At 38.7% G+C, this 16,966-nt stretch overlaps 1 protein-coding gene across 1 annotated transcript in view; it reads left to right on the top strand.

The window, feature by feature from the left end:
• Positions 1–16,966, top strand: part of ENPP2 (ectonucleotide pyrophosphatase/phosphodiesterase 2) — a 56,456-nt gene that overhangs the window by 13,238 nt on the left and 26,252 nt on the right. Inside the window, 4 exon segments of the mRNA XM_083860613.1 lie at positions 1,199–1,318; positions 9,830–9,885; positions 12,065–12,130; positions 12,882–12,954. Coding sequence (XP_083716739.1) covers positions 1,199–1,318; positions 9,830–9,885; positions 12,065–12,130; positions 12,882–12,954 — 315 coding nt within the window.

The following is a 16,966-nucleotide window of genomic DNA, read 5'->3' as shown; positions in this document are numbered from 1 at the left end:
GTAGAAATGTGTGTTATGGGAAGCAAGTTTTATATATATATATATGTATATGTTATATGTTTTTATATATATATATATTATATGTATGACTACTTCCTTGTCCATCCTTTTTGGTATTTATTTATTTTAATATTTTCTTCATTTCGAAGAAAAAGTATTTAACTATTTTGTTTTATTTTGAAGTGGTGACATGGATTGTATCCCACTATTATACACTGTCACAGCTTTCGTATGCTTTCTTATGCCTGCTTTTGCAGTTATTTGTACTGCTGCGTAATTACAGGTCAAAGTTTTCCTAGGGGAAAAAAAAAAAAACCACCCCTGAAATGCTGCCCTGAATACAACCAGCAGTTGTTTCCCTGCTGGAGGAGCTGAAGTCAGTAGGGCAGTGTGCAGCTGCTGAGTGTGTCTGGACATGGTGCTGGCCCTGCAGTGAGAGAAGCTACACGGTGCTGTGTTGGCAGGGCTGGCAGCCAGGCTGTCCCCACACCTGGGTGACACTGGCAGTGATCCCAAAGCTGCCATAAGGGACTCTCCTGCAGTTGCAGTTTTTTCCCCTTCCCTTTTTTGTTTTTTTGTGCAGCCACTGCACAAATGTTTAAATGGATGAGGCAGGAGCATATGGAAAAAGAATAGGCTGGGGAGGGGAGAGGCCCAGAAAGAGGAATTTTCTGCTCTTCTCACTGAATTGTTTTTACTGCAGGGGCAGCAGGACAAATTGTGATATAATGCCATGGCTTTGGGTGACCTGCATCAATTTTTTTTCTTGGAAATAAATTATCTAACAGAAGATAAAATATGATAAAATGGAAATGCTAAGTGTTAGTCTTGCAACCAGAGAATAAATTACTGTGTCCAGAAAGGGCATTCATGAAGAGGAACTGAAAGTACAAATTGATCTTCTTTTCATATATTTGTGCTTTTTCTTTGATCTCAAACTAAGTTTTAAACAGTGTGAAAAACTTGAAAGTGTTGAGTAACAGGAGTTTTTATTCTTTTTAGCACAATTCAGTCATGTCTTACTGCTTGCATTACTGCAGCCAGACTGAAATGTGCTGATCTGAAAGTAAAAATCTTTTCTGGCATGCAGCTTCAAAGATACTAATTTTAAAATAATTTAGTGGTATTTGCAGATAGCAATGAAGCACTGTATTTGTGTGCATTAGGGTTTTACTAATTAATCTACTTCTGCACAAAGGGACTCTATCCTGAATCACATGGGATTGTTGGCAATTCGATGTATGACCCAGTGTTTGATGCCAGCTTCAGTCTTCGAGGGCGAGAGAAATTCAATCACAGATGGTGGGGAGGTCAACCAGTAAGTTTCAAATTCCCTCCTACTTCTTTCTTCCTCCCTCTTCTCCCCTCCCTCTGTGCTGTGGAACCTAGCCAATAATAATAATTAAAAAAAACCATATGTGAACAATTTGTACCTAATCCCTACCCCCTCCCCACTGGCTGGCCCTCCGTCTATCAGTTTAATGTAATGTTTTGAGTTGGCTTTTGCTTTTCAGAATAATAAATCCATTGACTATGGAAAGGTGCTTGCACTGATAAGTATAAATTAGGCACAGCTAGGACAAAACTCTCACTTGAGGCAGCAGTGTAACACTAATTTTGTTACTATGGCATAATGTTTCCTTTTCATTTATGGGTTTCTCAGGTTTTTGTCCTAGTAATGTTCTTGAGCAGTTTTAGTATAAATATTTTGTCAACATAGCACGGCATAATTTTGTAATTATTAGTTAAGTCCACAAGTAATCACTGTTACTTGATTTACTGCAGAGGCTGTGGAAACTTGAGAATTAATTTCTGCCTTGAGCACAGCAGCAGAGGCTGAACTATGTCCAGTCTCTTAGATTACTGTTGGACTTGGTTTGTCTAGCTCTGAACCCTTATTCTGGGCAAGGAAATGGAGTCCTTCCATGTATTCTGTGTTACTCCAGCTAAGACAGTCCCCTTGCTTCTGCTGCACTTTCCCTTATTAGTGCATGCTATGGTGGCTTGCTTTCAAAACAAAAGTCAAACCAGTAAGTTTTAAGTGCAGGAAGCCAAGGTGCATGCACATTTCATTGCACTGATTGCTTAGGGAACTGTGGTTTAAATGCTTTCTGATTAATTAACCTCACAAGAGTGAGATGCTAGAGGTGAGGAAATCAGAAAGGGCATAACAACACCACAATCTGTCATTTCTGTTTCTTGAATTGATCCATATCATCCCCTAAATCTCTTAAGATAGAAATATCCCAAGAGGCTAAAGGGAGTTACTCAGACAGCTGTAGGCTTAGCAAGTGTGTGTGTTCTCTGCATACAGTTTAGTCTGCAACAAATGTGAGAAAAGGCAATTTAGAGGTGCGGGCAGATATGTGAGAGGCAGATGTGTCTGGCTGCAGCTGAGCCAGAATGAGGTATTTGTGCTGCTGTAAAATCTGTCAGTGAGTGTAGGCACTCTCTTGGCTAGTTATGACATGGGTTACCTTTTGGCATGGGTGATGAGGAGAAGAGAGGATGAGGAACATACCTATTATCTTTCCAGATGGAAGCAAAAAAATCAGGATCAAAACTAGGAGCAGTGAAAGAGCAGCAGTGTGTCACCTCTTTATCTCAGCTACAGCTTGAGCCACACAGTTAAAACGTGCTCCAGTCTGGAATTGATCTCATAGATAATCCTGTGGCTCAACTGCTGTGGGGCAACTCATCAAGCAGCTAGAATTTAATTATGCATTGCAAATTTAATTCTGCATCTTGCCTTAATTATGGTTAGGTAGGAGTTAGAGAACTAATTGTTGGGGCTTGTACAAATGTCTCTACTTTTAAACTATGATATTTTAGAAGTATGGTACAAGTCTATGAATACTTCATCACCTGCTGTGTTGTGTGGGAAACATTGTTAATTTCCACACCTATGCTACTCCAGCGAATAAAAGATTTTCTGGATGAAAAATGTCATCTGAGAAGAGTTCAAGAAAGTTACACAACAGTGGGCAACCTTTTGCTGGATGAAATCCTCAGAGGATAGGGTGTGTGTGCACGGGGATGTTGCATATCCAAGTAGGGATGATAAAATAAACCAGTTATTTTGAAGAACTGTTAAAAAGGAAACACACAAATCATGTAACAAACTGGACATGTCATTGGAAAATTGGAAGCAAATGCACAGAGGCTGTGATTCAGTCCCCATACACATAATATGAGGGAAACCCGTAAGCTGAGCAAACCTGATAGAGCGGCCACAATAGCTGGATAAGGAGGTGATAGATCTCTTGCAGAAATATAAATTACACTCCCTCTGCATGTGCAAGAATTGCAGATTTGATAAGAGAACTGCAGATTTTTATAAGAGAAGATGTTATCTCTGTCTATGTATTGGTTAGATACAGTCAGTTTCTAACTTCTTTTTATAATTTTCTTTAAATATGACATTGACATAGACTGCCCAAAATAGCTGGGTATTGAAAGATAATACACTAAGGGGGTAGGAAGGGATACCTGGTCTGTGTATCACAGGAATCCTGTCAGTTCAGCTGGCTCTTTTTAGGTCCTGGGTCCCAAACTGATGTACTCAAAACCTGCAGAGTGGGATATGATTTGCACAGGATTGGAAATTACTATTTTTCTGTGCAAGAAGGCAGAAAAAGTGTCTGAAACTCCCAGCCTTGTATTATGGTTAAAACTGCCTAGAAGAGAATGTTGTTTAACGTTGATAGTCTTTGAAATACTTTTTTGCTCCTGGAAACTGGCCTTCTGTATATGTCTCTATGAAAATGTGGGAGAGGGTTTGGTGGTCTTTCATTTTTCCTGTCTTTAATTGTTCTTATACTCAGCCTTTTGCTGGAAAACTCCCAGATTACCATGGACATCAGTGGGATTTGGCAGATGAGTGTCTGAATGCTTTTACTCTAGGAATTATGAGAATTTAATAGCATTAGGAAAGGGAGAGAAGGGGGGAGAAAGTAGCTCTGGAAGTGTTTCAGGGTGCTGTAGCTGGTCATGGGACTTCCTGATTTAGTATACAATGTTGATTTATTATATAAGCTTAAAACCACCTTGTTTTCAAAACAAAAGCGTTTCATAGGAAACAGCCATAAAACCACTCCTCATACTGCAACAGAATCTCACAGAAATGGTGAGCATCAGGGCCCATGGGGGAAACCAAGTTTACTGCTCGTTTTTCATGACACTGACATTCTTGTTTTCATCCCAAGTAACTTTAGGCACTAAATTTAGGCCCCAGCTGTCTTTGGCTTCTGTTGAACAGTAGTTTTCCATGTCTTGGTTTGATGTAGTGAGTTTAAGCTTACACTACAGACAATACATTGTTTTTTTTAAAAATTATCTTTCATGATCTTTAGAAATAAGCCATTAGCCTTTCTAAGGTCAGTAGAGGTAAGGTATAAAACTGCTGGTTGGTGGTTAATGGGGACATTGAGGCTCCTTCACAAGGTAACCTGGCTTGGATCTGAGCTTGGGCCCATAAGATGTCCTTCACTTCAAAAATACCATAGTTATGAAAGTATTGATGGATGTTTAGGATGCCTTGTATGTAGCTTTAAATCCACTATCAACCTTTTAAAGACTACAACCTTCAAAAAAGGACTATCTTGAGATGTTAATTTTTAAACATATCCATGACATTCCTAGGTAACCGACGGCATGTTGTGAAGCTGTCTTTGTGGTCTTCAAGGTGGGCCTGTGTACATTAGGTGTCATCACCCAACTTGATATTACCGATTCATCCAAATTCACAGTTTTATAAAAAACATCATTGGAATTTTGTTGATTTTGTGTCTAATAATGAAAGAAGGAGCTTCAGAAAGCTGTCATCTGCCTTTCCATCCAGAACAGGTCTTGCAATCACTTTGTTGATTAGGGGTAGGGGAAGCAGAAGGAGAGATGTCTGTAATTCTATTTTATAAGTATTTCTTTTTATCCAGCTTGAGCCTTGAACAAGCAACAGCACTCTTCTGTCTATTTATTTAATGAACTTCTTGTACCAAAAATCTTCTGTCTGGGCAAGAAGGCAATGCTTATTTGCCAAGTCTGGGAGAACATTTGTGTCACGTGAGAAGTGTGGAAGGGGCCATTCTGCATTCTACCTTGTTGGCAGAACAAATTCAAATAGTGCAGGAGTGGTATTAATTCTACATGCTTGCCCCAGTCTTGTACACATTGTAGGAAATGCTGTGATTTCCTCCTTCTCACCTTGGCTGGATGTGGAAGGGATTTCCAATTGCCTCATCAGCCTTTGATGCATCTGACACATCAAATACGTGTCAGCCTTTGTGAAGTTGTGGGCTGTTGTTTATTCATGGAGGATTAAAACTAGGGAGGTGTCCCACTTGCTGTGCAGGTTTTCAAAGAACATTCCACAGCTATCTTGAATAACTCTGGATGAAGTACTTGCACACCTGTGTGCAAGTGTGTCTAGCAGTAAAAAGAAGGGAGAACCTTCTATATGTTCTATATGGTATTCACAACTGACCTATTGCTTAGCCTTGTCTAATTTCCTCCATTAATAAAGGAAAAGAATTGTAGTCATTCAACATAGAGGATATAAAAATAAAATTAATTCAACTTACAGGTTATGTTTCATATATATCTAGGAAGGCATGTATACTGTTTCTTGGGACATGTGCCAATGTACTAGGTTTGAATCTGTGATTGCATAATTTATCAGGTCTTCCTGTATTGGAAAAGCTAGATATTGTTGATATCCCATGGCATGGCATGAAACAGAGTGGTTGATCTCCTACTATTTTTTAAATATTTATTCCCCTTCTCTCTGCTTAGGCAAATTAATTCAGAAATATGGCCTTTATATAGTTTGCAGTACAATTAAATTTGTCCCCTATGCAAGCCAAGAGTGGCGATTTGACATGGTTAAGCAGCTGACTGTAAAATTCTGACATATTAACAGTTAAACTCAATGTAATCATGTATCACAAATAAATTGCATAAGTTCACAAATGGTACTGACCTTGCAGAACAACAACCTTTATTTACTTCTTAATTTCAATTGGTTTGAATGGACAAGGTTGAGAGGGCAATCTGGTAACTTTTTTTTTTCTATTCTGCCCTCCTGCACAACTTGTAGTCTACCTTGAAAGACAATGAATTTAACTTAAATACAGTGAGAAGTGTTCACTGGTGATAAGGCTGCAGTAAGAGTTTGCTACGAACATTTCTACTGGAGTTATTATCCTATAGCCAAAGTAGTAAATAAACTTGTATACTCCCATCAGTTGCTCCTGTCTGTTGTCTAATTTTGCCTATCCACTAAGGAGTCTGGGTAACAAAGGGTATTTCTAATAGAAACAGATTCCTCAACACTGTCTCAACTCTAAAAGATGCTGAGTGTTTTATTTAGAGCTTGATCAATGCAAATAGAAATTCTTCCACCTTGATATGGCTGCTTCTGTGCATGCTGAAAGACATCCACAAATGTATTGCTGAGTAGCACATCATAGTGGATAGTGTTGGATTTTCTTAGTTTGGGTTTAAATAAATCAAAGGCCTGGCTGGTTTTGGGTTTTTTTTCCTTCTCCTTAAAAAACAAAGGAGAACAGCAGTCCAGTAGTGGCTTGTTGTAAGCTTGAGTTGAATCAGGCTCTGCCTGCCAAAGTCAGGATGGAGTCATTCAGACTCACTCAGATGTTGTAGACAGATAGGGGCCTTTTGATTTGCTGATTTTTGACTTCAACAGATCCTTGTCTTAGGTATTCATCTTATTTCAAGTGCGGCAGACACCTGTACTCATCTAAATAGCTAATGCCAATGTAAATGGCTGCATTCCTGAGGTGAAATACTGGCAGGTGCAGCTTTTCCCTCTCTGAAGTCTGGGTGCCTTTAGGCTGCGCTCTTAGGACTGCAGGCTGGGAGTGATCTCCACTTATGTGCATTACCCCAGTGCAGACAGGTGTGCACGCTGTTTTCACGTGATGTTCATGAACCATACTCTGTGCTCAACTAGAATAAAAATACAGCGACCACTTTCTCACAGATGTGCTGGCTGCCTTGGCAATGTACCAATGATCCAGTTATTCATCTGTCAGGATGACAAGTGTTTTGCTTGCCTGGCTGGAAGGGAGAGTGTCTTTTGGCACATGTTTAAAACCATTGCCTAAAATAGACAGGGTCAGAGGTGAATTTAGCTGTGCTAGGACAGGAGCAGTGTGGGACATCTTCAGCTGCTGAGAAATAGAAGGAGGCTGGTCTCATTTAGACAACCAGGCAGACTGGACAGTTTGGGCCTGTGTGGGTCAAAGCACAAGGAAGCACTAGAGTTTGCAGGTATTAAAAGCCAAACACAGAATTCCCTGGACTTAGTTTGTTGGTACCTTCCCAAAGATAGCTGCAAAATTATTTAGAATTTGCAGGAACACAGACATTTTTAAAGAAAAGTGAATCTCCTGGGGGGACAATGGTTTTCCAAGTAGAGCGAGACAGAGCTTTACGACAGTGGGAGCTGACACGCATTTCATGCTGAATGTGTCTTTGACCTCCTTCCTCTGCCGTGACTGGGTTTTTCTCTACGAATAAATCTGCAATGCAAAGGAAAACGTAATTGCTTTAAGTGTGGGCCCTTTTTCACCTGGAATACCGTGATACACTAATGAATATGTAATGAATAACTGCCTTAATTAGACAGTATCTAGGCTGGTTATATACCCTGACTGTGCTTACCTATGCAGCACAAACAAGCATCCTTGCATTGCTGTCATACTTCTGACTGCAGTGACATGGTCACTGGGTCATAGGCACACTTCCTCTTATTTCCTGTTCACTTGCATCCCTCTGTCCCATCCTGTCAGAGCTAGTATCCTGTGAAATTCAAATTTCAGTGTCTTGAGATACTGAAAAGAGTATTGCTGTTATTCAACTACAACCCGCAAATTCCTATATAAATTCAAAGCAATTTCCTTTTTTTTTTTTTTTTTTTTTGGCAGTTACTGTGTAGCAACATCATCTTGTGATCATTGTCACCATGCAAACTGAGTTTCTGGTGGAAGGCCGGGGCTGCACACAGGCTGGGGAAATGTTTGGGGGACTCCCTGTTGGGTGGTAGTTTGAGTGTATGTAAATGTTAACCAAGCCTGAAATCAGATTCTTGAGGAGAAGCACCTGAAAACATGAAGTGGGCTCTAGACCCATGGCCATTCTACTCCTGATCTTGCTGCACATAGTTAGGAAAACATAATTTCTATAGTGTTATTCTGGTTGTAGTTTTCACTGGAAAAGATACATTATCAAAAAGTTAGAGGAGAAAATGAAAACAAATGACCTTTTATAGCTGTGGTATAATTTAATTGGACTGTGTCCAGTCAGATTTGGTGGAATGGAAGATGAGAGGTAAGGGTTGTGTTCAGGGCAGTGGAAAGGCAAATATGACCAATTTTCCCATAAATAAAATTACAGTATCCAAATGTAATTGCTGTTAACTATAGCCTCATTGTGCAAATGATCTTTCATTATTATACCAAATCAATCTCAATTAAGACTCATGTGTTAATTAGTCAGGCACGACATTTGAATGATGTGTGTCCAAAAGACAATTTGTAAGTGCCTGTTTGAGCAAGGTACAGGGACTTTGAATGTATTTTCAGAGTTGGCCTAAAGTAAACAAAAACCTGCAATTATTGTGTAAGTCAGCTACATTTTGTCTTAACTCCTTATGAAGTATATACATTGCAGTCTGCATAAATAATGGGAGGAAATAACCTAGCTCTATACACAGTGCTAGCCTTTAAGCCATTGCGACTTTTGAACTGAATTTTGAGATAATTTGGATAGTTCCTTGCAAGAGAAATTTAGTTCTGTCGAGCTAAACTAAGCTCATTGTTTGCTTTCCTTTACTGGGAACATTTCTGATGTTCCAGTGTTGTCATTCCCCTGCCTTGTATAGAGTCAAAAGAGAGAAAAGAGAAAGAGGGTGATGAGGATAACCAGGAGTATGGTATCACTTTCATTCGAGAGAGATCTAACAAACTCCTGTTTGAAAAGTAATAGGGGGGAATATCATGAGTGTTGTGTACAAGTGGGAAGAGAAAGGATTAATAACCTATTTTGAAGTATGAGAACAGTACCCTAGCCCCAGTGAAAACCAGCAGGTTTTAAACCAAGCAAAATTAAAGATACCTTCATGGAATGCATGACTACATTGCAAAGCTTTCTGCTGCAAACTGATTTATAGCTGTAAAAATAAGAGGGACTTGAAGGATTGAAAAAATGATTGAAAATTTCATGGAGATTTTTCCATGATTTCCATCAATCACTCCATTAGGTCAGCCTTAGAAGTTCTTAAACATCTGTGTAGGAATGTGTCCCCCCTCCAGTCTTAACACCTTGTCGTCACTCTCTGTGGTCTTTTTTATGTGCTCTCTTCTAACACATTTTCTATTGATGGCTACCGATAGTAGGATAATTGGAAGAGGGACATTTATGCAGACACTGATTAGTGTTAAGGTATGTTCCTTTCTAACTGAGTATCCTCCAAAACCTCAATGCTAAAAGGGTCAGGTGAGTAGTAGCTGGGTTTTGAAAATGAAATTAAATACTGGAGGATTTCATGGCCGTGAAACTTAGTGCTTTTAATTAAAAGCAACATAGAGATTTAGGGGTGAAAGTCTACAGCACAGCAGCTGACCCACTGCTACAGAGTTTGCATAGGTTTGTCACTCTGTGTTTCCAAATTAGAGCTGAGGCTGAAAACTGCAATTTTCACTTCTAGGCTCGGGGTAGAAGAATGTGTCTCGAAAACATTTTCTTTTGATTTCAGAGAGTCATTAAGAGATCTGAACACATTCTAATCCTCTTATATTTTCCTCATTAGATTTGGATTACTGCAGCCAAGCAAGGGGTGAAAGCTGGCACGTTCTTCTGGTCTATGTAAGTACCTTATGTTTTCTGGAGATTTTTAACTAATAATTCAGAATTAATTCAATGTAAGCGTTGACTAAGTTATTTTCCTTTCTCTAAGCATTCGGTAGGTTGGAGCCTACCTGTAACCCTCTATTGTTTAATTTGTGCAAAGTTTCTGATAAGTAAAGCTGATGCTACAGTTTGCTGCTTTAGATTCATGCACTGACTTTTAACAGTTGTCTAAAGAAAAGATGTGTGACTATGTGAAAAATTACTTTCACTTCAAAGTGTGTTTTTTGCTTCCTTAATATTGCAAGCAATGCTTCTTAGTCCTCTGAGTATGGAAGACTCTTACTGTGCTTTTATGTTAATTGACATCACCAGTCTAATTGACTTAAAAGTCTGATTCGTTCATTTTACAATAGTCTGTCCTTTGAGCAAGACATCCAGTTTCCCTTTCCTAAGAGACAGCCTTGAGGATCTTTGTTGTTTGTTCTCTTGTTTAATGATTCCAACTTATTTTCCCTTGTCCTCACTGAAATGCGTCTTTACAGCCAAAAACGAATGAATTTTGATAATTTTTGAGGAATTCATGTTGATCAGTCTTTTTATTACAGCTTCTGGCAGGATTGCAGGAGCAAAGAAAATGTTTAAGCTACAAGACTGAAGTAATAAGGGGATTTGACAATTTTTTTTTTTTGTGATTCCTTTAGAAATAATACATTTTACTGTTCTAAATTTCATAAAGCAAGTGGAGAGAATTACAGAACACACCATAAGCTGATGATAGGTTTAGGCTTGCAAGATGAAATCTGATAGCATTCCACTCTGGTGCTCTAGAAACCAAAAAATGAATGTGATTCCTAAGCTCTGTAGCTACACAGTCTACATAAACACCCTGGCCAATGCATACCTGGGGATATAGAATGTAAAAAAGGTAGCCAAGGACAGGTTGTATGAATGGCACTAGTAAGGGAGCAAGGCAGCCAATTTATGTATGATTGAAACGTATATGCCTTAAAACTGCATTATTTCATTTGATACACAGAATATTTTTGGGAGAATTTTCAGGCAGACTCGGGAAAACAGAGTTTTCAAAAGATTTTAGTCAGAAATGAGTTATTGAAATAATGGATTTTTTTCCATATTGCACAAGTAATAAAAATATAAAAATTAGACAGTTCCCAAAATTGCTAATCCAGTTTAAAATTTTGCCTTATTTGCAAATTTTAGTATAAATTCTCATCTTTATGGTTTAAGTTCTCTGTGTAGTTGGAGACTCAGGACTACTTTTTTCTACAAGGCATTAAAAACTAAGGTATTTCCAGATGGCTGCTGCCATCTCTATTTCTCTGCCAGAGGTTTACAAAGAGTGCTGAATTCAGTTCATTATGGTGACTGATGGTGGTGTCCGATTCCTGTGTTGGGATTCTGCTATTGATCTAATGGATTCTGGACTGTCTGTGCTATTGTATTAAAATGACTGCGTGGTCACTGACCTGCAGAGCTTTTCTCTGATGAGATATTTGGAACTTTACAGCTGTTTCTAAGGCTGGTCATTCTCATAGCATGAACTTGGCCTCAGCAGCCAGGCGAGAATGGCAACCACTGCACAAACAGTAAAGTGAGATGAGTGTGTTCGGCAGAGTGAGAAGTTCTCAGGGTTCCCTGTGCTGCTGGTCTGGTGTTTCAGATGGCTCTGCAGTGATTCACACCAGCCTAGCCCTCAGTGGCTAATGTTAAGGCAACGGAAATTTTTTCAGGGTCTTGAAACAGGAAAATGGAATACTACCAGAGCAGGGTGGTTTTTTAAACCTGCACTGATGTGAGCAATATAGTGGATTTTACCCATGCCAGCTATACAATGGCAGCATACAAAAAGGTTCATCTGGGTTAAAGCCACCAGAATGGATCTTTTATTCACTGCTGCTTAGAAGAGGTAGATTTACTGCTTTGAGTTCTGACTACATTTGTGAACTGTTAATCAACTTTGTTTTGGAGTATGTAGACATTCAGGAGATCTGATGTGATTCTGTTTGCAAATTAAGAATCAGTATTAAGCAACAAGGAAGATACAGCATGCTGAAAGCAAATTATGCTATTATGATACATTCTGTTCATATTGAATTCAGATCATAGCAAGAATTTTGTTGATGCTTTTTGTTTTCTATGATAACAAAGTGTATCTTTGTATTTTGTGGTCCAGTGTCATCCCCCATGAGCGGAGAATATTAACAATACTTCAGTGGTTAACCCTTCCAGACAATGAAAGGTAATTCACCTGTCATCTGCTGTTGGATAACTGCTAGTTTGTCTTCTCTTTATGAGTAGCTGGAAGAGTGAGCAAAAATTTAGTTCTGAAATTTATTTTTGTCTGTTACAAGCCATCACTGATTTAAGGATTTGCTTGCATTTTGTGTTTAGTGTGAGTTCTTTGGGATTTGGGTTTTTTTGTTTGTTGGTTTGGTTTGGGTTTTTTGGGCTTTTTTCATACCAGCTTTTAACCATCAGTAGGTTGATTCTTCCAAATAAATATATGGTATGAATTTATTTCTTACCAAAAAGCATGTAGTTACATGGATTAACTTGGATTGTTCTTATCCTACTGAGCCTAATATGGTTTAACAACCTTACAGGCAATGGCAGTTGTAGAACCGAACACTGAGCACTAGGAAAATGTTAAGATTTTAATTATGAGTGGGTTTTATTACACAAGTTCCCACATGCTGCTGCAAGGCTCAGCTGTTGTGATTTGTCCTACAAGATTTAGAATGAGCATATATCCTCAGATGATACCCTATGTGCCTCCTTGCCTGAATTCTTGGGTTTAATAAAGCTGCAAAACAACTAATCATACCATGGAAACCAAGAACTATTAAATAATTGTAGGATTCTATGAATGAGAAGCAGTTCTTTTTCCGTAGAGCTAAGTCTCATTGGAGAGCTGACTCAATTTGACTTGACCTGGCCAGCTTGTGTTTCTGTGATGTTGCCAAAGGAAAACTAACCTTTCTTTCTTTCAGGCCTTATGTTTATGCCTTCTACTCTGAGCAACCAGATGCTGCTGGCCACAGATATGGTCCTTTCAACTCAGAGGTTAGCACAGATTTATTTTTTTTTTCCTACAGAAAAACCAGGTGTCTTTAATACTTTTTTTCCCCCTGAAATATTGATGCTTCTCATGAGTAACATTTTTAGCAACTTTGTTTTCACCTGTTTCTGCAGTATGCTTCCCCTCTGCCAGGGGAAAAAAAAAAAAAAAAAAGTTATCTTCTATAGGATTTATCGTGTAAAATTCATTTCTGGGAGAAGGAACTGCCTGTGCCTTTCAGGAGACTGTTTCTCAGTGTGATAGGATAATGCAAATGGAAAGATTTATTTGGCAAAGACAGGAATATGTTTGTGTGCAACCACATAATTTAACTTTCCTCTAACAGTTGATCCTTCTGAAAAGTAATTAAAATATAATACAGAAAATATTGGGATAAAATGCAGAGAAGAAAAAAGCTTTCTTTAAAGCTGACAGCCAGCAGTAGCCAAAGTAATAATTCCAGTCTGCCAGGAAATGTAAAAGGCTGCTAGTTCTAGTTTCATATGGGCTCTACAGGGATTCAGAAAGCTTTTCCAATACAGTTCCCTCAGGACCATACTGTTGAGTTTGGAAAAAGTTTTAAAGCACCATAAGGCATTTTAATGAAGAATTATGTGCAACATGCTGCAGTTAGTTTAACCCCTTGTTTGACTTTGTGTAGCTGGCTGGGACTAATGGGTATTGTTTCCCCTGACAACACTGTCCAGGTGACAAGAACTTAAAGATAATGCACTTGCCTGGGATATGTGGGAAGGGAAAGTAAATGGTGTACCCAAATATCCTGCTTTGAGTGGCTGGGATCTGGCATTTCCAATGATGTCTGACATCTTGCAAAGGTCCCCTAGTTTCAGTGCAAAGGCATGCATGCATGCAGATTCCCATTACAAGACTTCAGGTTATGTAAGATTTTCAAAGGGTAAGGAAATGTTTTCAGTCTTCAAAGAGTGAGCAGTGTATCAGATGCCTGCCCTCTGCAAGGAAATGCCAATCTCCTTGAGCAGCCAGGTACCCAGCAGTAGTTTCTTATTTGTTTGGTTTACATCTGGTGGCTGTTCTTGACAGGAGGAGAGAGCAAAGAGAAGCAGCATTAATATTTTTTAGTATGGTTGAGTGATTTGGACTGGTTTTAAACAGTTTGCAGTGGTTATGAAGTTGCTGTGGGTAGCAGCCCCGTGGAGCAGTTTGAGCCATGGTCCTAGAGCAATGGGTGTGAGGAATTATTCCAAATCAGCAATGAAGCTCCATGTTGGATGGAGAGAAGCTGTCCGTTTTCTGGATATGCAGGGGTTAAAATCTGCCAGTACTCACTAAATTGACAGACATGGATATGTGTCCTTGTTGTCATTTGGCTCAGAACAGGAGTGTGTCTGATTCAGTCAGGCAAGGTATTGGTAATGAGAGCTCTCTGATTTAATGATGTATTTCTTAATAATGCTTTATAGTTCCTTTTAGTGAAATGTTACACTTACTATATGTGCCTTATGATTGAAAACTCTAATTTTATTTATCTGGATAAAGCCATTTCCTTCTGAACAGAGTTGTGGAGCTTTTTTCCATGAATTTAAAGGGGGAATAATAAGATGATGGCATTGAAAATGTTCTTTAAATTGTGGTGTTTAACAAACCTGCTTAGCATCTAATGTGGCAACCTATTTTCAGGTTAATTATAAGAGTCTAAGAAGTGAAGTGTAACAAAGTGTTCATAATAGGAAAAGCCATTATAAAAGCAAAAAGCCCCCAAAGGCTCTTCCTGAATGGGGGTTCTCGTGGATGGTTATCTGAAGGATGATCTCTAATTGCAACACAAAGCTTCAGCTCTTTGTAAGTGTGAATTAATAGCTTATGAGAGTTTTGCAAATAGATAGTTTTATACCATTTGTATTAAACACAAGAAGACCATGAAATCAATTTTTAGCAAATTGAGAACAGATGGGTTAGCAGAAGAGCATATGCAGCTTTGCAGTTCAAACAGTGGACCAAACTTTGTGAATGGAAATCTAAGTAAACGATTACAGCTGTGTAAGTACACAGATGTTGAGGTTTGCTAGGGGCCTGGTTTTGGGATAGAAAAGCTAGAGGAAGTATTTTATATTGTTTCTCTTGACACTGGTTTCAGTATAATTTTTTAGGAGCTATGAAATTTACATAATCTGGAAGAAAGTCCTCAAAAAAATCCCTTTTAGCTTGATACGAAGAGCATGACTTCCCTGTGAAATCATTTTTCTTGTATACAGCTGGCAGCAGTTAGACATCTTGAGTATTACTGACAATTTTTCTTCATGCAAAGGCAGATCAACCAAATAATAAGGTTTGAAAACAAGCTTGTAACAACTCTGAGTTGTATTTACAATGGGCTTCTTATTTCTTCTTTTGAAGAGTGACTATTTCATGCTGATTTTTCTTACTGGAGTTAGTAGTTTGAGGAATAGTTTTTTACCTTGAAAACTTCCAAATCTTTATTAGAATAAAGTGAATATTTATTTGAGCTGATTATACCAAATAATGTTCTAAATTTATTTTAAAAGTGTTATCTTAGAGATCTAATAGCATCCAGATGGCTCTTAGATCTTCCCAGGACATGCACGGTAGCCTAGGTGCAGAGTGTCTTAAAACAAAGGGATACACTTAGATTTTTTATTGGTGAATTGCCCTTTAAATACACTTAAAATTTATTGGTGAATCGCCAGTGTTTTTTGTGTAAATGGAATTTATATTTTAGCTAGTCTCTGTAAGTGTAACTTTGCATATCCACTAGCATGAATTTCAGTGTGAATGAGTTGGTTGTCTAGGTTTTGGGGGTGTTTTGCTTTGTTTTGTTTGTTTGGGGTTATTTGGGTTTCTTTTGCTTTGGGGTGGGGGTATTTTGTGTTTGGTTTTGTTTGGTTTTTTGTTTTGCTTTAAAAACATTTTAGGAGGTATTTCAGTGGGTTCTATTATGTTTCCAGGAGCAGTTATGGGAGTTATAAATTATATGCTTGCTTTTGATTTACTTCTGCCTTTTTTTTTTTTCTTTTTCTTTCCCTCTGTGCTTCTGCAGTTGAACTCTGGTAGGTTGGTCCATCCAGGTCAAGAAGCAAAGCTTTGGCTGGCTAGTTACCCTTGTGATGTTACAGTTTCCTTCTGTAAACAGGAGGGATTTGGTTCCCTCCTCCATAACTCTGTTCTGACTCTTCTCAAGCAAGACTAAGAACTGGCTGGTTAATAAGAACTTGGCTTTTTTTTTTTTTTCCTAGCTAACTTTTTTTAAAATATAAAATATTCTAGAAACATACTACCTTAAGAGCTCTAAAATACATCGAAATCTAGCAGTGCTAAGCCATTTCTGCTGCTCCTCTAACATGCTGTCTCGAGACAGTCACTTCAGCATTCAGACCTGGGTCTCCCATGCTCGTGTGTTTCTGGCATTGTGGAGCTCTGTCTGAGCCCATTCACAGACAGTAAAATGAGAATCCTTCCTTTCCCTGCCGCTCCTCTCATCAGGACTGCACAAAGCTTGAAGCGTTTTAAAAACAGAAACCTCTGGTGCTGCTTTATTAAAATGCCTTTCTGGAGAAAGAACGAATGAGACTGGACTAGAATCTTCTTTCCAGCTGCTTGCGTTGGAAGCAATGAAACAGCATGGCAGATGGTAACATCCCCTTCTTCCCCTTCCCTGTTTGTGGAGCTCTGTAACTCAGCAACTGGGAGAAGCTAAGTACATAGAACTCAAATAGCATCATAAATTTCCAACTCTCCCCCAGCCCACTCAGTGTGCTCCATTGCAGATTGTGGTTTATCTCCTGATAGGTGTCGCCTGTCAGCTCTTTTCTTCTCTTGCCATCTCGAGCAGTGCCAAGAGCCTGCAAGTTGTGTTAAATTCAGCAAGAGTGGGACAGTTTAAAATTATGAGCAAGTTGATTAATGGGATAGTAATTTATTCTAGCTAGATCTTGGGGGTTGTTTTTCCTTCTATTTTTTTTTTCCCTTCCAGAAGTCTATCTAGGTAATTGTGCATTTAGGAACAATAGCATTACCCAG

This window comes from Zosterops lateralis (genome assembly GCF_965231275.1).
Source record: "Zosterops lateralis genome assembly, chromosome: 1".
Lineage (NCBI taxonomy): Eukaryota > Metazoa > Chordata > Aves > Passeriformes > Zosteropidae > Zosterops > Zosterops lateralis.
This window is presented reverse-complemented; position numbering and strand designations above follow the sequence as displayed.